This window comes from Balaenoptera acutorostrata, chromosome 20 (genome assembly GCF_949987535.1).
Source record: "Balaenoptera acutorostrata chromosome 20, mBalAcu1.1, whole genome shotgun sequence".
Lineage (NCBI taxonomy): Eukaryota > Metazoa > Chordata > Mammalia > Artiodactyla > Balaenopteridae > Balaenoptera > Balaenoptera acutorostrata.
In genome coordinates this window covers 9,269,135-9,294,287 of record NC_080083.1, presented here as the reverse complement: position 1 = coordinate 9,294,287, position 25,153 = coordinate 9,269,135, and the positions used below count along the sequence as shown (strand labels likewise).

General features: G+C 51.6%; 4 protein-coding genes, 1 long non-coding RNA gene and 4 other non-coding genes across 13 annotated transcripts; 1 reads left to right on the top strand and 8 right to left on the bottom strand.

Annotated features, from left to right (window-relative positions):
* Positions 1 to 40: 40 nt before the first annotated feature.
* Positions 41 to 3,477, bottom strand: MPDU1 (mannose-P-dolichol utilization defect 1). 3 transcript variants are annotated; one of them, XM_007166402.3, is made up of 8 exons: positions 3,336 to 3,477; positions 2,798 to 3,021; positions 2,104 to 2,169; positions 1,783 to 1,915; positions 1,364 to 1,449; positions 1,135 to 1,244; positions 851 to 961; positions 41 to 713 (listed from the first exon to the last, which is right to left on the bottom strand). In XM_007166402.3, the coding sequence occupies exons 1-8, from the start codon at positions 3,374 to 3,376 to the stop codon at positions 588 to 590; spliced, it is 897 nt and encodes a 298-aa protein (XP_007166464.1). In that variant the 5' UTR covers positions 3,377 to 3,477; the 3' UTR covers positions 41 to 587. The 3 variants fall into 3 exon arrangements, with proteins under 3 accessions (XP_007166464.1, XP_007166463.1, XP_007166465.1); XM_007166401.3 differs by having other exon boundaries at positions 43 to 713; positions 1,126 to 1,244; XM_007166403.3 differs by lacking the exon at positions 2,798 to 3,021 and having other exon boundaries at positions 66 to 713; positions 1,126 to 1,244.
* On the top strand, positions 3,225 to 5,362 carry LOC130705893 (uncharacterized). Of its 2 annotated transcripts, none has more exons than XR_009006294.1 (2): positions 3,225 to 3,383; positions 5,170 to 5,362. It is a non-coding gene; the product is annotated as an uncharacterized LOC130705893 (long non-coding RNA). The 2 variants fall into 2 exon arrangements; XR_009006295.1 differs by lacking the exon at positions 3,225 to 3,383 and adding an exon at positions 3,428 to 3,808.
* On the bottom strand, positions 5,274 to 7,897 carry CD68 (CD68 molecule). Of its 2 annotated transcripts, XM_057535981.1 has the most exons (7): positions 7,320 to 7,897; positions 7,058 to 7,236; positions 6,731 to 7,003; positions 6,429 to 6,548; positions 6,223 to 6,295; positions 5,936 to 6,106; positions 5,274 to 5,620 (listed from the first exon to the last, which is right to left on the bottom strand). In XM_057535981.1, the coding sequence occupies exons 1-7, from the start codon at positions 7,366 to 7,368 to the stop codon at positions 5,487 to 5,489; spliced, it is 999 nt and encodes a 332-aa protein (XP_057391964.1). In that variant the 5' UTR covers positions 7,369 to 7,897; the 3' UTR covers positions 5,274 to 5,486. The 2 variants fall into 2 exon arrangements, with proteins under 2 accessions (XP_057391964.1, XP_007166466.2); XM_007166404.2 differs by having other exon boundaries at positions 6,731 to 7,236.
* Positions 7,898 to 7,993: 96 nt separating this feature from the next.
* EIF4A1 (eukaryotic translation initiation factor 4A1) lies at positions 7,994 to 14,374 on the bottom strand. The gene is made up of 11 exons (XM_007166405.2): positions 14,273 to 14,374; positions 12,883 to 12,931; positions 12,296 to 12,428; positions 11,697 to 11,836; positions 10,476 to 10,644; positions 10,028 to 10,137; positions 9,547 to 9,690; positions 9,327 to 9,464; positions 9,123 to 9,212; positions 8,774 to 8,853; positions 7,994 to 8,648 (listed from the first exon to the last, which is right to left on the bottom strand). The coding sequence occupies exons 1-11, from the start codon at positions 14,293 to 14,295 to the stop codon at positions 8,504 to 8,506; spliced, it is 1,221 nt and encodes a 406-aa protein (XP_007166467.1). The 5' UTR covers positions 14,296 to 14,374; the 3' UTR covers positions 7,994 to 8,503.
* On the bottom strand, positions 8,936 to 9,077 carry LOC114238936 (small nucleolar RNA SNORA67). Its single transcript, XR_003624168.1, has one exon. It is a non-coding gene; the product is annotated as a small nucleolar RNA SNORA67 (small nucleolar RNA).
* On the bottom strand, positions 10,231 to 10,371 carry LOC114238940 (small nucleolar RNA SNORD10). The gene has a single exon (XR_003624173.1). It is a non-coding gene; the product is annotated as a small nucleolar RNA SNORD10 (small nucleolar RNA).
* LOC114238938 (small nucleolar RNA SNORA48) lies at positions 11,257 to 11,400 on the bottom strand. Its single transcript, XR_003624171.1, has one exon. It is a non-coding gene; the product is annotated as a small nucleolar RNA SNORA48 (small nucleolar RNA).
* LOC114238937 (small nucleolar RNA SNORA48) lies at positions 12,127 to 12,261 on the bottom strand. The gene has a single exon (XR_003624170.1). It is a non-coding gene; the product is annotated as a small nucleolar RNA SNORA48 (small nucleolar RNA).
* A 938-nt stretch (positions 14,375 to 15,312) lies between the features above and the next one.
* On the bottom strand, positions 15,313 to 24,824 carry SENP3 (SUMO specific peptidase 3). The gene is made up of 11 exons (XM_007166399.2): positions 24,568 to 24,824; positions 23,006 to 23,731; positions 20,540 to 20,779; positions 20,331 to 20,442; positions 19,792 to 19,939; positions 19,615 to 19,662; positions 19,122 to 19,199; positions 16,645 to 16,782; positions 16,364 to 16,447; positions 16,192 to 16,242; positions 15,313 to 15,734 (listed from the first exon to the last, which is right to left on the bottom strand). Exons 2-11 carry the CDS (start codon positions 23,718 to 23,720, stop codon positions 15,624 to 15,626), a joined length of 1,725 nt encoding a protein of 574 aa, XP_007166461.1. The 5' UTR covers positions 23,721 to 23,731; positions 24,568 to 24,824; the 3' UTR covers positions 15,313 to 15,623.
* Between the last annotated feature and the right edge of the window lie 329 nt (positions 24,825 to 25,153).

Genomic DNA, 25,153 nt, shown 5'->3' with positions numbered 1-25,153 from the left:
TGAACATAGTTTTGTACGATTACACCACGTCTCTGAGTCTTTATTGTTCCATCTCTGTTCCCCTTTACTGCAGCAGGAACCAGCAGTCTCCACTCCCTTCCGCCTGGACCTGCCAGAGCAGGAACCTCCACACCCCACCCTGGGGCCCTGCCTGAGTCATTCTTCTGTCCCCCTTCCCCCTTCCCCCACCAAGCACTGGGGTCCAGGAGACAGTCTGAGCCAGGGTGCAGGAGGCAGGAAGCCACAAGCACCTATTACCTTCCACTGTCCAGCCTCTGTCCTCTAGGGTCAGAAGGGAAGTGGGGAAATGGGGGGGACAGGTTAAGAGTTTTGCCCAGAATAGGTAAGTAGCTGGAAACTTCTGCTAAAGAAAGAATCTCAGCTAAATGATTAAATGTCAGCCTGTAAATCTCTACCCCTATCGTTTCTAAGGATCTGGGTCAACCAAGCATTTCCACTAAAGCTGCAATTGCAGAAGAACAGGGAAAGATTAAAAGTCACACCAGCCGACTGGTTCAGATGGGAAGGATCCCAAGGTTGGGTGGATGAATAGAAACATGGAATGTACTCCAGGAGCCAGCTCAACTCTACTGCTCCTTTTTCTTCTTGTGGGGAGCCTTTGCATTCCAGTAGAAGAGGAGCTGGGCAGCGATGAGGCCATTGCAGAGGGAAGAGACTACAAAGGTTCCAGCCATGAGGGGGTCTCCAGTTTCCTGGGTGAGAGACACAGCTAGGGTTACTCTTCAGCACAGCCAAAAAGGACTCCAGAGAGGGAGCAGCTTTAAGTCCATGGGGAGAGAGAGGTAAGGTGAGGTTATGGTGCCCTCTAGAGGGGAGGAGGTGCACTCACCTGAATGGAGGTGAAGATTCGGGCCAGGGAGCCCCCAAAGAGCAGAAAGACTGTGATGGCTGAGAGCTGGCCCGTGTGCCCATTGCGGTAGTTGGTGGCTGCCTGGAGCAGCTGGGGAGGAGTTGAGAACCTTCGTTTTGTCATCTGAACTTGTCCAATGTTCCCATGACATTTCTGCATTCCCCTCAGTCCAACACCCCCAAACTTTGGGTTTCCCCTCTGCTCCTCACCCAGTCCCCCTTCCCAACATCCTCTCCCTTGTTCCCAGCGCCCACCCTTCCCACCACCACAGCAGGCATGTTGGAGGCCTGGAGCAGGGTGACTACAGCCTGGGGCGTCAGTGGTGAAAGCAGCACCAGCAGGACCAGGGCGGAGCACGCTAGGAAGGCAACACCTGGGAGACAGGGAGATAAGGAGTCCTCATCAACCTCTGAGTCTTTTGGCTTTCCCAGGCCTGCATTCCCAGCAGGGCTCCCAACAGCTGCAGCCAGCTCTTGGGTCAATCCTCAGCACCTTTCACAGTCTGTCCTCTGTAGTGCAGGACCAGGAAGGCGATGGTGACTGTCTGGAGCATCAGGAACAGAGCTTCACCCCAAGAGCTGCAGAGTCAAGAGTTGGGGGGAAGAAACGTGGGCCTGAAAAGAGGCAGGGAAAGCCTCCATAGCCCATCCATCTTGGGGACCCAATTCTGATTATTCCCTGTCCTCCACAGCCCTGCTGGTTCCTTACCTCCTGCCTCCCGGCAGCCCCCACCTGCTTGACTCAGGATTGGAAACTGGGCATTCTTGGGATTCTCACCTCCTCTCACCACCATAGATGATGGCTAGAGTTCCAGAAAGGCTTAAGCTTTCCTGCCCTTTTACCTCCCTCACCCTAATCCTTACTAGAGTTGTGAGCATTTACCCTTGGAGATTAAGGGTGGGGCCCCTCACCTGAAGGGGAAGTTGTTGGTGATGCTGTAGACCATGGTCCCGGTCAACGCCATTAGCTCTAGCATTACCGACTGGAGACTCAACCCTTCCGCGCTCTTGGCTCCCAGCATTTTAAACACTTGGGGTAGTTTTACTGGAGAAAGAGGATGAAAAGGGCAGGGCTGAGGGGCTGACATCCCTTGGGAGCACAGCACGACAGCTACAGAGCAGACTGGGAGGCATATTAGCCCCGCTTCTGGTTAAGGGACCCATCCAGTTCATGGCATCTTAGCACTACACCCACCTCCCAACAGCAGGAAGGGAAGACGATAAGAAACATACCCAGAAGTGAGCCAGCCACAATGCCCAGCCCCAGGCCTTTGCTGAGGAGAATCTTGAGGCAGGGAACTAAGAAGACAAAAAGAGGTAAGCAGAGATGACACTTATGGAACCCAAGCCAGGGGTTCCAGGAGGCAGCTCAGGTCTAAAGGCTTGAAGTGCTCCTTTAGACCTTGAAATACCCAAGCAAAGGAAGCCTTGGGTGGTCTGGAGGCAGGTGAAAGAGGCCTAGTTCTTCCTACTCCAAATCATATCACGTTCAGACAAGGTGACTTTCCAAAACAGCTTTTACCATTCCTTTCCTCTGACCCAACCTTCCATTCCCTGCCATCACATCTAAACTTCTTGATCTGACTTCCAAACCTCTCCCTTGCTTCCCTGTATAGAGCTGAGCAATGCCCAAGAGTCCTCTGATCCTTTTTTCCCCGCCTCTGAGCCACTAGGCAACCACTTCACATGTCTTCTTTCTCCAAGGATAGGTTTCCTCTGTATCACTCATTCCTGAACACTGTCTCTGGCCCCTACTCAGGGACTTGACCCTTCCAGGGCTTGCTTTTATGCTCTAGCCACCGACATCTTCTCTAACCATGAAGCCCTACCCCCAAGGTGCCTGGCCCAGTAGTAGTCAGATTCTCGTGGGTCATGAACGCGGCTAAAACATTGTCCCGGGAGCACAGCTGGGGTACCAAGAACTGACAGGGGCAGACCGCGAAGGCTTCCCTAAAGGTCTGATGTCGGAAGCAGGTTTTGCTCTGGCGTCGCCTCGTAGATAGAAGGAGAAAGGCAGACAAGTTAATTCCAAAATTCGACCATGTGCAAACGTGGAGGCTGGAAGGAAAGCCACTGGGATGGCAGGATTCTTGGGGGCGCCGCAGAAGGCCTGGATTCATCAGAGGCTTTGAATCAAGTGTAACCTTGCTCCTGAAGGTATAGAGATCTATTAAAGGTTGGAACGATCTAATCAGATTTTAAACTTTGTTTTGTAAAATTTGAGTCTTTTCGTCTTTCACCGTCGCTAAAGCAAAGAACTACTCCCACCCGGCGACTCCCCCCTCTCGCCCAAATATGAAGTCCTCCCTCTACGGAGCCCGAGACATATCCGCCCCTCTCAGAAGCGACTTCCGCCCCGCGCGCCGTGGCAGCTGTCACTGCTGTCACTTAGTCCGCACTCACGCCCCATTTACGGCCGGAGGGCTCTGGAGCACAACTTTGACCGGATGCCGAATAAAACTCACCGTGAAGCAAGTCCCACTGGATGAAAATTTGGTCGTAGCATTTCTCAGGTAAAAGAAGCGGCACCAGCACCCGTTTGAGCAGCCCGTCTACCTCGGTCGCCATATTGCAAAGCTAGCTTCCGCCAACCCCTTAAACCGCCATTGACTTACGGTGCGCATGCGCGCTCCGGGCACTCCGCTTCCCCTCTTCTCGCGACTAAGCAGGGCTGTCCCTGCCTTATTCCATCCCACCTTCGTTCGCGTAAACTAGGTCTCGCCCGGAGACCACGTTTTTGGACGCGCCCACCCTGCTGCTCGAATTTTAAAGCGTGCCAAAGCTGTACGCCTGCGCAGTTCCATCATTCGCGCCTTTGTTTACGCTTCCGCTTCGGCAACAAGATTTATCCTCCAGCCTTTCTCCGCTCCTCCTGCTCGGCGCCATCTTGTCTTCTTTCAGCTGACTTTACATTGTTCGAAGTTGAGAGAGAAGGAGCGTGAGTCTCCAAAATGGCGTTGGGCGGGGGGCTCTGTAGCTTTCTCTCTCCTGGTGCTTTCGGCGTCTCCAGAGGACACGGCACCGATGGGAGAGGGACAGTCTGAGCCAGGCAGCCCTCCTTAGGCGCCGGGCGCATGCTTCTCCCTCCTCAGGTTCGCCCAGGCCTTCGCAGATGGGTGCGCCAGCAACTGCTGGGCCGGGACAGTGAAGCAGAGGAGGGGGAGGTGGGGAAGGTGAGACCAGTTTCGGGGGACGGCAACGCCTTTAACACCCCTGCGGGCTCAGCCCTGGCTGCCCCTGTGAAACGAGGGCCCTGGGGTTCCCTCTCACCCCACTGGCCCGAGGGCGCCACCTCTAGGCCAAGGCCCGCTCCTCGGCCTCCTGTGACCACGTGCTGAGCCAGGGCTTGGGCCAGGCCGAGGGGGCCCAGCAGCTAGCCTTGGGAAAGGGCATCTTGGATTACGCGGCGGGAGCGATGCCCTCCGCCCCCCAGTGCCGGGACGCCAGCTCTCGGCCATCTCGGTGCAGATGGGCCTGGCCATCACGCTCTGGTGGCTGGGCGCCTGCTGAGAGTACCACACCCTTCGGGGACTCCCGCACCACAGTCAGCAAGGTCATAACGGGGTGTCGGCGAGGCGGTGGTGTGGTTGTTGGGTCCCTGCCACGTGCTGCGCTCAAAGGGCTGGGTCTGCAGGTCCTGGTGGCTGCTTTCTGTAGCCTTACACGGCTCCTGCAACTGGAAGGGTCCCATTCTGGCCTCGGGGATGCTCATAGCTGACTGTAAAGGGTCTGGCACTTCTTGGTCGGGAAGGTCCTTTGAAGAATCTGGATTCAGGCTGCCTTGGGAGGCGCCATCCACCACCACTAGGTGCGGACTTAAGGGTTGGCTCCGCGGGTAGCCCAGGCTGGAGGCATGTTGTTCCCAGGAGCATAGAGGGTGATTGTATGTGGAGTTCAGGGTACGCATTGTTCCCGTGGTTGATGAAAACCCTTTGCAGGTGAGATAGGAGCATCCTAGGTGCGGGGAGAGTTTAATCCAGGCTGTTCGCTAGGCCTGGGCACAGTGGGTAGGGCAGGGCATTTGAAACAGAGCAGGGCAGGGCTGTGACCTTCCCACCCACCCTCATTGCTCTTGCTGTCTACTTAGCCTGTAACTGTAATAGGAAGGTGGGGAAGAAGGCTGCTGGGATGGGTGGCTCCGCTGGATTGGGGGAGAGAGGGAACTGGAGTAGCCAGGGGCCCCAGAAGAAGAGGAGGAAGGGAGGTGAGGCCGATTTGACACCAGCTGTGTCAGGCTTCGAAGGATGAACCCATGAGGGCATTGGGCCACACAGTGACATTTTCATTCCTCCTCACCAGCTGTTCCTGGCTCCCCAAGACTCAACCATGGAAGGTACAGAAAGGTGTGTGACAAGAAACTTATGGCTTTTAATTCTGGCAGGAAGGACAAGGAAAACCAAGGATAAAGATTTGATCAAGTTTTATTATTCTCCCACTGGAGATGGGGGAGGGGGAATCAGTCATATTTAATAAACATCTGTCTCCTCATCCCTCCCGATTGCATTATCTCTACTTTTGTTCATCAAGACAGGGAAGGAAGATAACTTTGTCTCTGAGTCAGTTGAGTGGTGAGAAATGAGGGCACCTCCTGGTGCCCTGGCTGTTGGGACAAATGCTCAGAGGGGCTGGTAAGTGGGTGGGCGTCTCCGAATGACACAGAAGGTAACAAGCACCAGGGTGAGGAGGCCGAGTAAGATCAGGCCAATGATGAGAGGCAGCAAGATGGATTGGTCACTGGGGCAAGAGAAACCTGGCGGAAAGATAGGGCAAGTAGGCATCACAATGGTGGTGGTTGGAATAAAGGTGGAAGGAGGGAGGAGGGAATGGGGGATGTTGGGAAGTAGGAGATTGGTGAGGGGCTGGCTCACCTAGATGACTCAGAGCAAAAAACAAAAGGGGAGCCTGGGCAGAGTCTTATAGAGGAGGGGAGGACAGTTACCCTAGCTCTGACAAGCTTGAGAGGGGGAGGAAATTTGGGGGTGCAGGAAGGGAGATTATAGGCCTTGGGGGGGGGAGGGCTTTCAGTGCAGTGGGAAAATTCTAGGAGGGAAGGAATAGGTCTTACTTGGTCCAAAGGCCCCTGTGGGGGGCAGCTGAGCAGCTTGTAGCTTCAGGGAGAGCAGGTCAAGGTGGAAAGCTGGTGAAAGAATGACGCTTGAGTTTCTGCAACTGAAGCTCCGGCCCAGAGGGGTTTGGAGATCTCGAAGGGATGAATTCTGAACGGAGAATATCCACTCTGAAAGAACGAGGAAGGGTCAGCTCCATATCCACATCCCCACCATACCCCCAGCCTAGGTCCCTTCAGGAGCCCAGACATCTAGTGTAAGTGATGAGAAAGGGAAGGTTACTCACGTGCTGCCTGGGGGAAGGACACGTTGTACTCCACAGTCACATGGTTCAGGTAGATGGTGCTCTGCAGTGGCTCCTGGGGAGGTGACCAGGAAGACTCAGGGCAGCAGGGGAGAGTGGCATCCAGGTACACAGAGTAAGGAGTGCGGCAAGAAGTTGGTAGGGGTAGGGCACTTGGAGGGTGAGAGTGAGGGATGAGGGTTAAGTACCTGCTTGAATCCAAAGCTGAGCTGTCCATAGGGGAATGAGAGGAGCAAGTGGGGATGAGCACCCTCACAGCCCCCTTGGGCCTTGGTTTTGTTGGGGTTCAGAACAGAAGTTCCCCAGGCCTGCAAAAGTTAAAGACGAGAGAGGGTCACAAGACTACACAGTTGTGCCATCCAAGGTTCCCTTTTCCCTTTGTCTTCGCCCTGTATTCGTCTACTTCTTTACTCTTCCTCTTTCCCTTCTGAACCATAGCAGAAGGCCTCATCCCCTTCCCCTTATGTCCTCTACTGTTTTTTAGCTTTACCTCTCCTCCACCCTGCGTTGGGTACAGAACTCGAATCTGAATCTGGGCTTGGAGCCGGATGCAGGGCTGAGAACCATTAGTCCAAGTGTAGTCTCCTATCGCCTCCTTGGAGCCTGGGCTAGGACTTGGAGAGGGTGGAGGTGGTCCTGGGCGGGGGGATCTGGTGGAGGGTCCTGGGCTGGTGGCAGTGCTGTTGCTTGTTGGATGAACTGTGGCATTTCCGTGACTGGTGGTGGTAGCAGGATGGTGAGTGGCTTGAGTGGCTGTTGAAGAATCGTGGCTGGTGGTGGTAGCAGGATGGTGAGTGGCTTGAGTGGCTGTTGAAGACTCGTGGCTGGTGGTGCCTGTGGTGGTAGTTTTATGAGTGGTGCTAGCTGTGTAAGTGGTCGTTCTGTGGCTGGTTGTTCCAGGGCTTGTTGTGCTTTCTGTAGCTGTAGGTGTCACCGTGAAGGATGGCAGCAGAGTGGCCGATTTTTTATGAGGACAGTCATTCCCTGTCCCCTGGGCTTTCAGAGGAAAGACTGGTTAGCAACCCAGGGGCAGGCTCCTTCCCAGGGGCCCCCTCCCCTTCGGTCCCCTTTCTCCTTACCTGCTAGTAGACCCAGCAAGGCCCCAGAGAGGAGCACAGCCAACCTCATGACAGAGCAGCCTCCGCCCGGAGTCCAGCTTGGTTCTGTGTCGGTACCAGCTGCCTGCTCAATCAACCCTATACTCTCTGCCTTCGTTCGTTTGGAAAAAGAGGAAATAAATCTTCGACTTCCTGTAACTGAGGTAACCCAACCCCCAGTCTGACTCAGGCACCTCAGTCCCAGCCACCAATCTCTTAGTCATTAAAATTTTGTCAGTTAGATGATTGGCCCTGGTGTCACCGAAGTGGGGGCTATCAGCATGTGTCATGTGGATAGTGAGATGGGGTTTGGGTAAGTGGATCCTTGGGGATTCACTTGTCTGCCTCAGCAGAACATGCTTAGCGGTTGTGGGAGTGATAATGGAGCCAGCAGCCCCTCCCTGGGAGAGTTCAATAGGATGTAAGAGTTGAACATTTATTTCCACTCCCTTTCCTCTCGTCTGTTGCTTCCTCTTTGCTGAGACACGTGAGGTACTTATGATGGTCTTTGCCCAGCCCCTTCCAGAAAGGTCATATTATCCAGTTAACACGACCATTTTCCAGTCAACAGCAACAAAAGCTCAACAGAAGGGAGTAGAGCTGTACCCAGTAGCAGATGGGAGGGAAGGGGAGGTAAGAAATGACAAGCCAAGGCAGGCAGTTTCCAAGTCATTTTATTCAGAATTTTGTCTTTGTTTCCTGAATCAATAAATACTATACAAAACAATGTAAAAATGGCTACCATTTTCTCTCCCCTACTCCCCCCACCTGGGGACAACCCCCTGGGCCACCTAACTCAGGGGTTCTCCCTCCAGATTTGGTCCAGCAAATGAGGTGGAGTGACATTGTAGCCCCCACTGAATCATTTTCAGAGGAATTCAGGTGGGGTGGGGAGAGCCTCTGGGGTTTGGAGGTTGACTAGGTTAGGGAAATGGATTAGTGTTTTTGGGAGAAGAGACGGCGCCTACCCCAAAGAAAAGGGTGTCTAAAATGTTCACGGTTCCTTCTTTTGCCTCAAAAAGTGACATTTATTCAAAGAAAAAAAAAAAAAGAAAAAAATGACAAGATGTCCATCCCTTGACTCCCTTCCCTCCCCCCTCCTGCTGCTCCTCAGCGCCCCCCAAGGATTGAGCCCTGGCTGGGGCTAGGTAGCAGGACAGCCCCTCTCAGATGAGGTCAGCAACGTTGAGGGGCATCTCCTCGATGGAGGTGTTGTAGAAGGTCTCAATGTCTCGAAGAGTCCTCTTGTCTTCCTCTGTCACCATGTTAATAGCCACACCCTTACGGCCAAAACGTCCACCTCGACCGATTCTGGAAAACAAGGGGACCCTTAGAGTAAGTGAGGATAAGGGAGACGGAGAAAATCAGAAGCTTCCGTGCAGGGAGGACTGGGCAAGAGGGCACTGGGTTGGTTAACAGTCCAGATCTGCATTTACCTGTGGATGTAGTTTTCCCTGTTGGTGGGGAGGTCATAGTTGATGACTAAGGAAACCTGCTGCACATCGATGCCTCTGGCCTATGTCCAGAAAGAAGGCAGCTTCAGTGTGTGAATGAGAGGACACCGTAAGTCTATCCAGAAGAGACTTAAGCATAAGCATACATGTAGGCAGCCAAAGGAAGGCAAGGAAGCAAACATCCCCTCTCCCCAGAAACCTGAGGCGTGCCAGATTTTATTCCAAGTTGCTACTTTCCTGAAGAGGGGCACTAGCAGGCCCCTTGGAAGAGGGAATCACCTTGGATTCTTCCATCTTCCTTCCACTCTTGTCCAAATGCCCTTCTACTTACCAGTAGGTCAGTGGTAATCAATACTCTGCTAGAGCCAGAGCGGAACTCCCTCATGATAACGTCTCGTTCTTTTTGGTCCATATCTCCGTGCTAGAACAGGAAATAGAACGGTGTAACAAGTAGGTGGGTTGGTTCTGAGAGAACTGACTGTGAGTAGGACCTGACATGTGACACTGCTGGTAAAACAAGGTGGAGAAACCTCACCATGGCAGAGACGGTGAAGTCTCGGGCATGCATCTTCTCAGTGAGCCAATCCACCTTCCTTCGGGTGTTGATGAAGATGACTGCCTGGGTGATGGTCAGGGTTTCATACAAGTCACACAGTGTGTCCAGCTTCCACTCCTGGTGGGGTGGGGGGAGGAGATCAGTCAGGGGCTATACCCAACAACTTACCACCAGGTCCGCCTCCTGCACTGGGCCCCACCTCTCGTTCCACATTGATGTAGAATTGGCGGATACCCTCCAGTGTCAACTCTTCTTTCTTGACAAGAATTCTAATTGGGTCCCTCATGAACTTCTTGGTCACCTCAAGCACATCGGAAGGCATTGTAGCCGACAGCAAAACCACCTAATGGAAAAAAACAGCAGTCTCAGGGTAGGGGATACTCCAGAACTCCATGGCTCCGCTGGCACTTTTGTGTTTTTTTTAGATATCTGGATATCATCCAAGATTTATTTTTTTAAAAAAACTTTTTGGCCACAACACGTGGCATGTGGGATCTTAGTTCCCTGAGCAGGGGTCAAATCCATACCTCCTGCATTGGAAATGCCAGATCTTAACCACTGGACTGCCAGGGAAGTCCCTCCTTTGGCACTTGATAATGCTCCATCATCACCCCAAGCACACCACAACCTATACAAAGCAACTGTCAGCCATGCCAGCAAGACCCCAATGTCCTCCTCACCTGGGTGTTGCTGTTGAGCTTTTGGAATATGTCATAGATCTGGTCCTTGAACCCACGGCTTAACATTTCATCAGCTTCATCCAGTACAAACATCTTGATGTACTTGGGAGCTGCAGAAAGAAGAACACCAACAGGTAGTTACTAGAGATGTGTGAACTACACCTAGCTTTCCCGATAAAAAAAAAAACAGGGACAGGCGGTCTGCTCTCAGAAAACAAAGACTGATCCTCTGCCTGGGACCCCCTTGCCAGGCCAGACAATAGCCCTGGGAAGTAGAACACTACCTGGGCTGAGATGACAGGGAAGCCAGGCTCAGGTGACACGCATGGGGTTCATCACAGAGCAACTCTCAGAGGATATCATTGGAAATCAAATTGTGGCCACGTTAAGAAACTGGAAAGGCATGCATAAGGAAGTGACCCAGAGAGCTAGAAAATTATACACTCACACAAGTATCTCCGGTTAAGCATGTCGAACACACGGCCTGGGGTACCCACGATGATGTGGGGAGCTTCCATCTGCAGCTTCTGCACCTCAGCACGCACATTGGTACCCCCAATGCAGGCGTGGCACGAGGCACCCATGTAATCTCCTAAGGCCATAACTACCTTCTGTATCTGAAGCAGAAAAACAAGTGCTTGTGTATCAGCTACAACTGCCACGCAACATTTTAAGTGCTTATGTATTTTATTCTTTCCAGCTCTGAGACAAACACTATTAAGCTCACTTCTTAAGCAAGAAACAGGTAGGTTAAACAATCTCATTAAGATTAGACTGCTGATAAATGGCAGTCTCAGAATTTGAACTCAGTCTGGCTCCTGAATGTACACACTGATTCACAATAATGGCCCCCTGAAATAACTTCAATATGGCTTCTTAACCGATTAGACCTCACAGCTTTCTGGAAGTCATCTGTGTGACCCATTTATTTGATGGGTCACAGCAATTAGTTTTATGCGTGGAATGACATCTATGTACTGTTGTACTCCTGCCTATATTAGATGGCATGTTCACTCTTAAAGCATGTTCTAAACGTTAAGGGCCCTCGAGTGGAGCTCTACTGTAACTTCTTGTTTACACTGCCTTTGTTCAGAAGTTAGGCATAGAATGACCACGATACCTCCGTAGAACACTGTAAGAATACATTCCCTTAAACTCAATAATCAACTTATGAGACAATTGTTTCTGATCTTCTTCCCCTCCAAGACCCAGGAAAATAGCCCAACATTTTATGTGCCCCAGCCATGAAACAGCTCTGGCCACCAACCCAGGCATCAAGCTACGATGAAGAAAGGACTAGACGTCTGCTTTGCCCCTGACTGATACAAGACACCACCACCAATCAGGTGTCTCTTTGCCCATTGCCAGGGGGGTTTGTTCATAAAACAGCCAAACTTGCCCAGCCGGCCAGGCTCCACCCAGCAGCCTTCCCGTCTGACTCAGGAAATGGGTGGAGTAAGGGATGCTTACAGTGTTTGGTGAGGAAAAGGCTTACAATTTACCTAGTAAGTCTTGAGACGTAAAAGTCATCAATTGACTTTACATCATCTCTTTTCCCCATACTTCAGTTCTTCCAAAAGTGGTAGGAGTTGGGGCATATAACTTCTGATTTCTGGTTTATGCTAATCACTTCTAAATAAGTCCTCCAAGGGAAGAAAGGTAAACTCACCTGCTGAGCCAACTCTCTAGTGGGTGCCAGGACCAAGGCCTGGGTGGCCTTTAGATCCAATTCAATCTGCTGCAAAATTGATATGGCAAAAGTGGCCGTTTTCCCAGTCCCAGATTGGGCTTGAGCGATCACATCGTAACCTAAACACAAATTAGGAGAGATATTTGATATGGTAGAAAGCATTCTTTGGACTCGTGGGACATTCAACAGCCCTGCTGAATAAGATCAGTAAGCAACCAATACAAATATGTGCCCAGCAATAAGTGCTTTAGACTCTACATGACAACACAGTATCCAAACAAGAACAGATCTGGAAAATCAGGCCAGGTTTCAGTCATTTAGTACTGCACAAGATTGGGCTAGAAATACAGCTGTAAAAAGCCAGCACGATCTGGCTAAAACACTACCTTGTTGAAATTAAACCAGCAATCCATGTTTCCAGGGCATGAACCAGACATGGGCACAAACCAAAAGCCAAGCTGGGATAAACAAGGAGTTACTTTGTCCCTGGCTGATATGAGACAAGCACCACCAACCAGGCGCCACTCTACCCAGGCTAGGGACAGTCCAGAACTTGTTCTGGGGCAGAAGGGTCTTACCCTTGATACAAGGAAGAATGGCTCGCTGCTGGATGGCAGAGGGCTTCTCAAAACCGTAGGCGTAGATGCCACGGAGGAGTGACTCCGAAAGGTTCATGTCATCAAAGCTGTCAACAATCTCATTCCAGTTACTCTGTAGAAAACAAAGAAAATAGGAGAAATAGGGCTGTGCTCTTGCATTGGAGTAAACAGGACCTTGTGCCTGCACCATAGCTTCAGAGCCCACAACCTCTCTTTCTCCCCATGGAAGCCAGATGGTTGATGGTTCTACATGACCTGGGAAACCCCCCTAAGGGGCCAGCCCACTTGTAAACAGTGAACCTGGATGTTGTAGAAAGGAGAACAGGATCTGAGTGACATGTTTTAAACACACTTTAAAAACTTAAATATTTTAAACAAATTTCTGCAAGGGAGTTAAGGTGTCACGTCTAACTACCTGGGAGTTTTATGTTACGTAGTACAGTTGAATCCTGGGTTTCAATCACTGGTGCATTCACTAAACCACCACTTCAAAAGCCAAAGAACAATGCTAGTGGCACTGCCTTTCCCAGAGTTACAGGATAATGGTGGGAGGGGTCCAACCTCACCTCGATGACGCCTTCGGGCTCCATCCCATCGGGGCCATTGTCTCTAGATCTGTCGGTTTAAAAATACAGTATGTAGAAATCCTGACAGCCAGCCTCTTCCTACCAGCAAACCAACCTTGCATGATGCCACCAGCCTTCACTCCCTAATCCAAGCCCCACGTGTTCCCAGAAAACAGAATAGTTATTTTACAACTGAGTCAGGCCCCATCTCGGGAGCGGATCAAGTCAAGCCGACCCCGACATGATAGAATAACCTTCCTAGAAGACCCAGAGGCTGGAAGGAACCGATCTGCGCTTAAGGGGCGCGGAGGTGGTGCCTGCCTCCGGGCCCACGTGTCCCGAGCCTGACGCTCCAAGCCCCAACGCGTGCACCTCCCACCGTGGCCCCTGCGCGCCGGAAGTCCCGCCCTCCCCTCCCCAGATGCCAGGGTAGGACTTCCCCTTCCCCCCACGTCATACAGCCCGCGCCCTCCCCCACTCCCTCGAGCCCATCTCCCCCCCTCGCAGTGCCCGGATGTGGGAGGCCGCGGGCGGTGGCGGCCTCGCGCACAATGAGCCCCAGCCGAGCTAGCAAAGGGGGAGATTGCACAACACTTAGAAGCGAAGCGGACTGGGGGAGGGGAACACCTCGGGACGCCATGTGCTTGCTCCCTCGACCACTCGGCGGCGTCCGCCCCCCCCCCCGGGAACAAACCACATCCCGCCCGCCCCCGTCGCGAAATGGCGTCGCCCTCCCATACCTCAGACCGCTCACCCCCGAAGGAAAGTGGACCTGACCATCCGCAGTTTGCCAATTGCCCGGCTTGTGCGGCAAAATGGACCCGCCCGCCCGGCGCCGGGTGGGCTCCTGGTGCCTCACGCGGCCGCTCCTCGGGGTTAGGCTCGGTCCTGGCCGTCAAGAAAACCAGCACACTGAAGGGCCGGCTTCTTCTCCCCCGACCCATAGCTCCACGCGACTCAGCGACTTGATTTGAGGACGCAGGCACCCCCGCCTTCGGCGAGTGGTACCGTCAGAATCCTCCGGAATCCCGATCGCGCGAGCCCTCCCTCCGGCAGTGAGGCAACCGGACCGGCGGCTCCGGGCCACGCACGGTCGCCTCCACCTTTCTTTCCCACGCCAGGTCGCGACCTCGCCGCCCGACTCAGCGCCGGGGCTTCGCGCACCTCGCGCGCCGAGCCCCGAAACCTGGGCCGTCCTCGGCCTCTGCCTAGGCCCTGGCGGCAACGTCGGCCGTGGACCCGCCCCTCACCCCCCAAGGGTGCTCCCGGCTTGGTCGCCCCGCAACCCTGGGGGGGTGCCTAGGGCGGTGAACCTCAGCGTCCCCCGGCGGGGTCCTCGGAAGGGACAGCAGGGTAAGTAGCCACAATCTCTTGCAAATGTCTTTCTTACCGGGAATCCTGACTCGCAGACATGATCCTTAGAAACTAGGGCGGAGTGCCCGCCTATCGACAACTTATAGAGAGCCCGACCCCGCCCCAGCCATCGCATTGGCTTGGCCTCCTCAGCTCTGCCTGCCGCCACTCAGCAACCCGGCGTGACGTTCATTCGTCGGCGCTCTGGCACGCAGCCACCATTGGATAGCTTGAGTGCCTATCAAGGTGAAGGCCCGCCCCGCAGCCTCATTGGCTAAAGGGCCCGCCGTTCTTGCCGGTACGGAAGTGACATACAGGACTCAGGCCTCGAGGCCTGGCAGCCATCTTGGTGCCCTGCACCCCTACACGTGCGGAGGCGAGAGTGCCCTGGTCATGTGGCCTAGCAGACCCTATCACGCAAGGGGGGCGAGGTTTCAGCCTCCAGGGACTTCCGGGCTCCCGGGACCAGCACTTCCTTCTACCTCTGCTCCAGGTCTCCACTGGACCCACATTTAATTTTCTTCTCTCCTGCAGCAAAGATAAATCGGACACCAACTCCGAATGTACAGGGATAATGGAATCAAGGGCCATACCCCCGGGCTGGAGGGAGAAAGGATGAAGGAACTGACTTAACGGGCTTAAGAGCATTTGGGGTTGCTGTCATGAATCCTGGTGGGCTCCCTTAAGTATGCTGTGTTCCCAACTTCAGCACCTCTCAAGCTCCCATGTTTTTGAGGCTTACCTACTCTCCCTCCTTCCAGCCCTGGCTCCCCCTGCTGGGGGATTCTTTTGGTTGAAGACATGGTCTTGGCACTGTCTGAGCCACAGATGGAAAGCTGGCCCCCCGTAAGTCTCAAGATCCATGAAAGGGTAGCTAACAGCATTGACTGGAGGAAAGCCGGAGAGATATCCACTAGTTTGAGGCCCCTTAAGGAAGACCACCACTATGTATCTCCAAAGGATCCTTTATTGACCAGAGAAGGACCATGGTATTTAATATATATATATATATAAAAAAAAGTTTGAAGATCTGGCAGGCAGTAATCCCGTTGCCCGCCCACCACCCCAGCACAGATTTTCCTGCCCCCCCCGCCCTGCACATGGAAGGGAGATGACTGCCCCACCCAGGCCACAAGGCCATACTCCCTTGTAGACAGAAGGAAAAAGGGGATGTTCCATGGCTAACCCCTGAACATCAGAAATCAACAAATGTTCTCTCAAAGAAAAAAAAAATACAGAATTCAATTAAAACATTTAAATATGAAAATCCAAAGGGAATTGGGTGGGAAGAGGCTAGAGACAAAGGGAACTGGAGTTTCTTGGGAAGGAAGGGTCTCCCATGTCCCCCTGCCCATTAATGAATGGGCTTGAGGCCTGGAATACGAGGCTCACACAGTGAGTTTGCAGTGACACAGCTCCTTGTAGATCTGCCGACGAAGTTTGGGCATGTCCTGCTGAGTGAAGCTGAATGGCTGAGACAGGGCCAGGTGCTTGCAATACTGGGTGTTAACAAAGCAGGCCATGAGAACCATCTACTGAGCATCCCCCCCAAATCAGGACCTGTACTACATATTTTGTATGATACACATCTCACTGGATCTTTCCGAGAACATTCCCATTTCACAAAGGAAGCCAAAGTCCCATAGACTGGGGCTCAAAAGAAGTCTGACTCTAAAGCCAATGTTCCTATTTGGTACATAAAATACCTAGTGTTAACAGAGAAAATACTTTGCATTAGGGGATCAGGAGGCAGCTATATCAGGGCCAGAGACCAAGGACCACACACCCAGTCCCCATGCGGTATGGAGAAACCAAGAGAGGACAATGAAATCAGGGTTTCTGCATTCTAACACAGAAGCTTACTCCCGCTCCCTAAGTGGCTGTGAGCCAAATGAGAGAGGCAGAACAGCTTCCCGCCTCCCTCCCAACTCTTTAACCCAACTGGTATCTGCTTACCTGCAACACAAAGGCGCCGCAGTCACTGTCATTATTCTGCCTGGCCACATTCTAGAGAATAAAAGGAAGGTAAGCCCTTCTCCTGGAGGAGACCCTACACGTATGGCTTCAACTTCTGCCTCCTACCATGCCCCCAAACCCCCCCCCCCATAACCCTCCTCTAGAAACTGACCATTTTGAAGTAACCTTTCCAGCCCTGGTGGAAATCCAGCCGGTCTTTCTTCACTGCCTCTGCCTGTAGATACTTGGCAATATGCTATGTAGGAGGAAGGAAGGAGGAATGAAGGAGGAAGTGATGCCTCGACATTTCCCAACTGAACCCAAGTTGTGGTGGTCACAGGCACCAAGCCCAGGTTGCTCCTCAGAGACCCCAAACCCACCCATCTGCCTGAAATGCCTTGCCACTGGATCTCCTCCCCACATTCTGCCCATCTTTCCCGTTCCCTCTCAAACCTTAGGGCAGCGGCGGTTCAGGGTGCGCTGCGAATCAAAATAGGTGATGGTGCGCCGTCTCACGTCAACAGAGATGAGGGACCAATGCACCTCCAGGTGGATGGGGATTAGCAGTAGCTCTTTATTGAAGATGTCCACCTAAGGAAGCAGTGTTGGAGGTCAGGTAAGACAGCACAGGAATCCTGCCTATTGCCAGGAGGGTTCTAAAGGAGGAGCAGGCAAGGAGCCAAGTGGGAGAACTCAATACCCAGCCCCTGGACTGTGAGGCAAGGCTCAGCATCTGGATGTCTGGATTCTTGGGCTTAAGGAGGAAGGCAGGACAGAGGAGGTGGTGCAGAACAAACACTCGAGAGCCCAGGACAGGGCCAGGTACTTTTCACACATTAAAGGTACAAGTGCTTAGTAGTTAAGAACCCAGGCTCAGGATCCTGGAGCCAGACTCTCAGGGTTCAAAGCCAGCTCTTCCATTTACTAGCGTATGACCACAGGCAAGCTACTTAATAACTCTCTGTACCTCAGTTCCCTTTTCTGTAAGAGGGTGAAAATAACAGTACCTACCCTCACCTGTTTGTTATGCAGATTAAACTAGTTAATATCCATGGTACACTAAGAACAATGCATGGCACCTAATAGATGCTCAATCGGTTAACGCTCACAACAATCCTCTGAGAAAGTTCACATCAGGAAACTGTGGCTTGGAAAAGTAAAGTAACGTGCTCAAGGTCACAGAAGTAAGAAATGGCAGAGGTGGGATTTAAACACCGGCATACAGAAAGCCAAGTTCTTTCCACTGCATGTCACCCTGCCTCTACCAGAAGAAGGCCTGCCGGGTCCCTGAGGGTGTAAGCTCTTGAACCTGGAGACAAGAATTAAGAAATGCTGGAGTCAACGGCCCCACCTCACTGTAGAAATTTCCTGGCCTTTGAATCAGAGGGCAGGTAAACTAACTGGACAGGGGAAAAGAACTCCCCCCCCCCCCACCGCCAAGCCAGCTCCCCTACATCCCTTGAATCTTATCTTTTCTTCATTTCTCATGTCCAATCCATCAGAAAGTCCTACTGGTTCTACTGGCAAAATTTATCCTAGATAAAACTACTTCTATTTCTGCCTTTACCCCTCTGGTCCAAGTTTCTCATTTGGACTTCTCGGCTACTCCATTTAGCCTGCCTGCTTCCACTCTTGCCTCTTTCAATCTATCATTGAAACAGGAGTTTAAAACATGAGGCACTTCCCACCCTGCTTAAAACTCTTCAATGGCTTCTCAGAACACAAAGAATAAGATCTACCCTCCTTCGGGACTTGCCTGGTGGCGCAGTGGTTAAAAATCCACCTGCCAATGCAGGAGACGTGGGTTTGATCCCTGGTCCGGGAAGATCCCACATGCCGCGGAGCAACTAAGCCCGTGCACCACAACTACTGAAGCCCGCGCACCTAGAGCCCGTGTTCCGCAACAAGAGAAGCCACCGCAGTGAGAAGCCTGCGCACTGCAATGAAGAGCAGCCCCCGCTCACCACAACTAGAGAAAGCCCGTGCATAGCAACAAAGACCCAATGCAGCCAAAAATAAATAAATAAGTAAATTAAAAAAAAAAAAAAATCTACCCTCCGTGCCTCACATTATCTACTCTCTGACCAAATTTTCTATCGTTTTCCCTTTGCTCACTCTACTCCAACCACACAGGCCCTCTGACCCTCAAACATTCTTTCTCACTTTGTGTCCCATGTACTTGCTGTCCCCTTTGCTTAGAACACCCTTGCCCCAGATCTGCACAGGGTTAGCTCCTTGTCATTCAAGTCTCAGCTAACAGAGAGGCTTTCCCAGACCACCCAATCTAAAGTACCCACCCTGGGCTTCCCTGGTGGCGCAGCGGTTGAGAATCTGCCTGCCAATGCAGGGGACACGGGTTCGAGCCCTGGTCTGGGAAGATCCCACATGCCGCAGAGCAACTAGGCCCGTGAGCCACAATTACTGAGCCTGCGCGTCTGGGGCTTGTGCTCCGCAACAAGAGAGGCCACGACAGTAAGAGGCCCGCGCACCGCGATGAAGAGTGGCCCCCGCTTGCCGCAACTAGAGAAAGCCCTCGCACAGAAACGAAGACCCAACACAGCCAAAAATAAATATAAATAAATAAAAATTAAAAAAAAAAAAAGCTTTAAAAAAAAAAAACTTAAAAAAAAATAAAAATAAAAAAAAAAAAGTACCCACCCCCATGCTACCACATTACTGTTTTAACTTGTTCACAGCACTTATCACTAGCTGAAATTTAACTTGCATATTTACTCTCACCCCATAAAGGCAAGAAGTTTTCCTTATTTAACACTGTATCCTTAGTGCCCAGAACAGCACCTGGCACACAGAAAACATTTAATAAATACTTGAAAGTTTGAATGAACAGGGTTGAGGAAAGGGCTCACAGGAAACAGAACTCTTCTTTAGAGGCAAGGTGTTACACAAGTAAATGTGAATTCATAACTCACGTTTTTGGTCCACCTTTTCACCCCATCATAACCCTTGGTACGGAGTTTATCATAGAAGAAACTGTTGAAGAAATGCACCTGTGCCAATGATACAAAAGAGCTGGATGGAATTAAAAGACCTCAGGCCCTCCTGCTAAGTGTCCTCTCCCCAGCCCACTCCATTTCATTATGGCTCTAAGGACTGGTTTCAACAAACTCTAGTCCAACTCACTGAGGGTAAAAACACAAACTATTTTTAACCTCATCTTATAGCTTCCCACCCCAATCTGTGGGGTTAGCCATAGGAGAAAAACACTACAGACTGGAGGAAAGGACTAGAATTGTTAAGTTCAGGACCAAGATTACAGATTTGAATTGAACAAATTACCTTCTACTGCCTCTCCCCAGAGAGAAAGACCCTCTTCATGCAAAATGGAAGAGATGAAAGGGACTGAAAAAGCTGCTTAAAACTGCGGAAGTTCTTGCAGGGACTGAAGTATCTGGTTAGGCCTACCTTTTCAGGGACCGTGTCCATGACGAGGTCTCCATACATGTTCATCACCTGGGGAGAAGATGGGAGGCCACTTGCCATGGAGGGTGTGGCATGGGTACAGGGCTCCCCCATGCAGAGGGCCCCAGACACCCTGCTCCCTGAATCCCCTCTTGGGTCTGTTTTTGCATGCCTCCTTACCTGGTCATTGAGCCAGTTCTGTCCATATAAGGTCCCCAGGTCGTCCATGGTCAGCACATGCCGCTTATAGGCAACTCGGAAGCCCCTCACCATGGCATTGCCTGGCATCCGCTGGTATGACTGGATCAGCTGCAGCACCAGGCCCTTCCTGGGTAGGCCAAGGGTGGAGTCACACAAGAGACGAGGGGGCTAGGGCACACAGAAGTACCTTCTACTGCCTAGAATAAGAATCTAAAACTAACCTTTTTTTTTTTTTTTTCCTTTTTTTCGGTCATGGGTCCTTTTGAGGACTTGCTAAAGGCTTACTCCCCAGTAAGAGGTACATGAATACTTAGGTACGCGTGGTATTTCAGGGTCCCACGTAAAGCCCCTCCCTGTTGGCTCACAGGGGCTTGGCACCTTGCCTGCAGATTCCTCCCCTCAGCTCTAGCTCCCCCCTCCTCCCTGACTACATCCCTATGGGAGAAAAGGCAGCAGCATTCTCACCCCATCTCCCCGGTCCCAGCCCTCTTCCAAAGAGCATCTCTTTCATGCCTCACCTGGAAGGTGTAGAAAACTCCTGCTGGAAAATGTCCTCCAGTTTCTCTACTACCTCATCAGTGCTGAGGGGGATGAGGCTGCCGTAAGTTTGAAGGAATTCATCCAAGATGCCTGAGTGGAGGAGGGAGAGAGGAGTGAGGTAAGGCCTCTGGACTCCGATCTAGGAGTCAGCTGTGGGAAAGAGACTAGATCCTCTAGGGTTCCTTACTCTGCACACAGGTGACATGCTCCTCCCGCAGGGGGCTGTGCTGGCCAGATTTCTCTCCAGTCCGCTCAGCTTCTTCTGCAGTGCCCAAATCTGAGCCCTGAAAAAGCTCCTGGGCCACATGGTCCCCGATGCTGCACACATTGCTGATGAGGATGCTGGCATCAGGGGGTGCCAGACTTCGCTCCCCTTCTGGCCCAGGTGGTCCCCCAAAGCCGTTTGGCAGAGTACAAGAGAGGAGGCCTGCAGGGCAGGGGAAACAGAATGGAGGCAAGAAACTGGCTCAGATCAAAGGCCAATGGGAAGATTAAATGATGCACACAAATTATAAGACCACAAAAAGGATGAATTGGAATGAAATCTACCAATATAAACTCTAAAGGATGAAAACCCTAAAGCATGAGATAATTATGTCCAAGAGGTTATAAAAGACAGGAAAAGTTACTACAGACATACCTCAGAGATATTGCGGATTCACTTCCAGACCACTACAATGAAGCGAATAATGTAATAAAGCGAGTCACACAAACTTTTTGGTTTCCTGGTGCATGCAAAACTTATGTTTACTATAATCTATTAAGTGTGCAACAGCATTATTATGTCTAAAAAAAAAATGTACATACCTTAATTTAGAAATACTTTATTACACATGAAAAGATGCTCAACATCACTATCAGAGAAATGAAAATTAAAACGACAATGAGGTATCACCTCACACCAGTCAGAATGTCCACCATCAAAAAGTCTACAAAAAATAAATGCTGGAGATGGAGAAAAGGGAACCCTCCTACACTGCTGGTGGGAATGTAAATTGGTACAACCACTATGAAGAACAGTATGGAGGTTCCTTAACTAAAAACAGAACTACCATATGACCCAGCAATCTGACTCCTGGGCATATAACCGGAGAAAACCATAATCCGCAAAGATACATGTGCCCCAGTGTTCATGGCAGCACTATTTACAATAGCCAAGACATGGAAGCAACCTAAACGTCCATCAACAGAGGAACGGATAAAGAAGATGTGGTATATACACACAATGGAATATTACTCAGCCATAAAAAAGAATGAAATAATGCCATTTGCAGCAACATGGATGGACCTAAAGATTATTATACGAAGTGAAGTAAGTCAGACAAAGACAAATATCGATATCACTCATATGTGGAACCTAATTTAAAAAAAAAGATAAAATGAACTTACTTACAAAACAGAAACAGACTTACAGATATCAAAAACAAACTTTATGGTTACCAAAGAGGAAACAGTGGCAGGGGGAGGGATAAATCAGGAGCTTGGGATGAACATACACACACTATTATACATAATATAGATAACCAACATGGATATACTATGGAGCACAGGGAACTCTACTCAATACGCTGTGATAACCTATATGAGAAAAGAATCTAAAAAAAGAATGTATATGTATAACTGAATCACTTTGCTGTACCCCTGAAACTAACACAACTTTGTAAATCAATTATATGCCAATAAAATAAAAATACTTTTTAAAAAAATACTTTACTGCTAAAAAATGCTAACTATCATTTGAGCCTTCAGTGAGTTGTAATCTTTTCATGGGTGGAGGCTTCGAAATATTGCGAGAGTTATCAAAACGTGATACAAGCATGAATTGAGCAAATACTGTTGGAAAAATGGCGCTGACAGACTTGCTCTACTCGGTGTTGCCGCAAACCTTCAATTTGTAAAAAATGCAATGTCTTTGCATTGCAATAAAACGAAGAGCAATAAAATGAGGTATACCTGTACTCATAAACAGGAGGAAAGCAAGAAAACACTAGGATTCAGAGAGATGTAAATTTCAGAAATATTTCTCACCACAATATGCCTAGCACCTAGCATAGTACCTGGCATACAGCAAAGGCTCGATAAATACTCAAATAATTAATAAAGAAATAGAAAGCCTGCCGCAACTCAGACCCAGCACAACCAAAATAAGTAAACAAACATTTTTAAAAAATAGATAAATAAATAAATAAATAAAAAGAAAGCCTAAAGTTGTTTAGTGGGGTTCTCCGAAAGAGAAATACTCTGAGTGAGAATGTCACACACAACTGTCCAGGTGATGTACTCCACTACTCAGAAAGATCCCATCCCACCACTATAATGGCACCCTCTAGAAATGTACACGCAGGGGCACTTATCCTGAGAGGCCACACGAAGAGGGACTTCAAGCGGACATGACTGACTTTTCTAAACCGCGACTCCCTTTCTCATCTATGCACAGGACACCTACTTATGGATCCTGTATCCCAGCCTTGACTCTCTTCCCAGACTTAGTTCCTGCTCAAAGTGGGGCTGAAGACATTTCACTGCTGTCTGGACCCTCCCTCTCTCTGCCCTCATACTTTCCTTAGACCCAGTTCTCACCACAGCAAGAGGCTCCTGGTCTCCCAGGATCTTAGCTCTCCCCATGCCCTCCTCTGCCCCATTCCCACCTTACCCGAGTCAGGGTCCAGAGGAGACTTTGGAGTCCACCTTAATCCATCTTCCTCCATGGGGGGCCCAGAGGGCACTGGTGGAGACCCTCTCACCCCATCCTCAGCCATGAGAGCACCTAGCAGACCCAGCCGGGGGGGAGGTGGTCCCCGGGGGGAGTCAAAACGACAGCAGGGGGATGGCACCTGTGGTGTCACACCCCCTTCCTGGGGTGAAAGATGGTTCTTGGGGTGTGCAAGGCTCCGCCGCCGGCCCCGGTGGCGCCCCCAAAGCTTCCAGTGGAATGTCAGCGAGGTGCTTTTTGAGTAGAGCAGCATCCGGAAGGCTCTCATAGCTCTGCGACGGCGCTGTGAACACGTTTTCCGATGAGCAGGGCGGGGAGGGCGAGGCCGCTGGGAGGTTCCCAGCTGACCCCATCTGGGGGGCAGCCTCCAAGCTGCCACTTCCTCTTCCTCATCTTCCTCCTCGTCGTCGTCTTCTTCTTCCTCCTCTTCACTAGCTGAGGCATCAAAAGAGGGCCGAGGGACAGGAAGGCGTCTGGTTGGCACTGTGGTCCCTGACCCAGGATCTGGCCCAAACCCTCCACCTGATTTGAGTCGGGGTTTGGGGGGTGGGGGCCAACGAAGACGCTCCCGCCTGGGACTTGAATAAGCTGGGGCTATGCCGGGTCCAGGAGGCTCAGGCCCCCAAGACCCGGTCCCTTGTATAGTCTCTTTCATCTTCCAGTAACCTGTAAAACAAAGGTTAGAGCGTCAGAATCCAAACATCCTACACCCCAGATTCTGCCTCTCTTCCTCAACACGCCTCTTCTGCAATCAAATGCAAATAAACTAAGGAAAAGAGAAAAAACTTCAAAACTCCTAACTTCATATCTTTCTAGTTAATATGGTCCACAAGGTGCCCTTCGGAGTCTGTGCCATCATCTCTCTCCTGCCCAGATAGAGGCAAGGAAGAATGGCTAAGCGGCAGGCCTCGAGGCTCTTATTTCTCAGATCCCCAGATCAAACCTAGTATTTTCAGGCTCCACTTCTCTATTTTAATACCACCAAGGATATCCTAGTTGAGAGCCTAATAAGGGAGAAGGCTCAGTACGGGAATCCTGACATGGTACAGAGATACCTGAGGAGAACACAATTTCCGCAGAGAAACCGTGATCTACAGTGGGAAGAGAGTTCTCCATCACCGTGGAATGAGTGGGGTGTGTGGGAATGCTCAGGTAGTCTCAGGAAGGAATGGGGATACCAGGGCTATGGTTCAGGTCGTAAAATCTAATGGAAAGGGAGTGATTTTAGAGGAAACTGAAACAGAACCGAAGCGGCTGAGGCAGCCGAATCAAGGCGCGCTGGGACTGAACTGAGCCGAGCTAGGTTGGCCCAGCCCCCTCTCCTGCTCCGTCCCGGGGACCAGAATGCGTCCCAGTATGATCCTACAGGCTCGGGCGGCTCGGCGTGCAAGGGCCTTAAAAAGCCCCTTCGAGGGCCTCCTGAGCACCGGTTAGGTAGGAATGGGGTCCAGGAATGGGAGAGGCCGTGGCAGAGCTGGGGGGAGGGGAGGGGGCGTCCTCACCGGGAGCGGGGAAGCCGGGCGGACAGGCCCGAGGGCGGGCGTCTCCGGCCTCAGGCTTCCCGGCTCATCTCTCCGGCGACGGCGGCTGCCCCGCCACTCCTGCTGTCTTCAGGCGTAGCCGTCTCAATTCAGGATTCCAATGTTTCTGGGCCGCGCGCCGCACCGCCGAGCCACCCCGCCGCGGCCGCCTCTCGCTCTGCTTCAGCCTCCACCTCCACCACCTCCCCCTCCTCCTCCTCCTTCCCCTCCCGCGAGCCCCAGGCCCACCGGCGGTGGTGGCGCACAATTAGTACGTCACAGCCGGCGAACAGCGCCGCCGCGGCCACCACGCGCCTAGTCCCGCCTGCGCGAGAGCGCAGACGCCACGGGACCGTCCCGCCCACGATCCCACGCCTGCGCACACCCGCTTAACCCGAGCCGTGCCGGGCGGTGCTTCCACTCGCTCTTTTGCGCCTGCGTGTCCCGTGCCGCTCTCCCGCCCTCCGCCCCCGCGCTGCGTAGCCCTGCGTTCCACGCGCCGCCGGGCTTGAGCTGGGGACCCTGACGCCTGGGTACAGTGAGGCGCCTCGGTCCAGTGAGGCGCTTC

What these genes read in the sequence shown, in the direction of transcription:
- MPDU1 (XM_007166401.3), bottom strand. Translation starts at nt 3,376, where the DNA reads ATGCTACGACCAAATTTTCATCCAGTGGGACTTGCTTCACG. An exon ending in ACCAACAACTTCCCCTTCAG is followed by an intron (nt 1,450 to 1,782) that starts GTGAGGGGCCCC and finishes TTGACTCTGCAG; the next exon opens with CTCTTGGGGTGAAGCTCTGT. An exon ending in CAGAGGACAGACTGTGAAAG is followed by an intron (nt 1,245 to 1,363) that starts GTGCTGAGGATT and finishes CCTGTCTCCCAG; the next exon opens with GTGTTGCCTTCCTAGCGTGC.
- CD68 (XM_007166404.2), bottom strand. Translation starts at nt 7,368, where the DNA reads ATGAGGTTGGCTGTGCTCCTCTCTGGGGCCTTGCTGGGTCTACTAGCA. An exon ending in CTTGCTGGGTCTACTAGCAG is followed by an intron (nt 7,237 to 7,319) that starts GTAAGGAGAAAG and finishes TTCCTCTGAAAG; the next exon opens with CCCAGGGGACAGGGAATGAC. An exon ending in TCAGCTTTGGATTCAAGCAG is followed by an intron (nt 6,296 to 6,428) that starts GTACTTAACCCT and finishes TCACCTCCCCAG; the next exon opens with GAGCCACTGCAGAGCACCAT.
- EIF4A1 (XM_007166405.2), bottom strand. Translation starts at nt 14,295, where the DNA reads ATGTCTGCGAGTCAGGATTCCCG. An exon ending in TCTGCGAGTCAGGATTCCCG is followed by an intron (nt 12,932 to 14,272) that starts GTAAGAAAGACA and finishes TTAAACCGACAG; the next exon opens with ATCTAGAGACAATGGCCCCG. An exon ending in CTAGAGAGTTGGCTCAGCAG is followed by an intron (nt 10,645 to 11,696) that starts GTGAGTTTACCT and finishes TTTCTGCTTCAG; the next exon opens with ATACAGAAGGTAGTTATGGC.
- SENP3 (XM_007166399.2), bottom strand. Translation starts at nt 23,720, where the DNA reads ATGAAAGAGACTATACAAGGGACCGGGTCTTGGGGGCCTGAGCCTCCT. An exon ending in GCATGTCACCTGTGTGCAGA is followed by an intron (nt 20,443 to 20,539) that starts GTAAGGAACCCT and finishes TCCTCCACTCAG; the next exon opens with GCATCTTGGATGAATTCCTT. An exon ending in GAGTTTTCTACACCTTCCAG is followed by an intron (nt 19,940 to 20,330) that starts GTGAGGCATGAA and finishes TGGCCTACCCAG; the next exon opens with GAAGGGCCTGGTGCTGCAGC.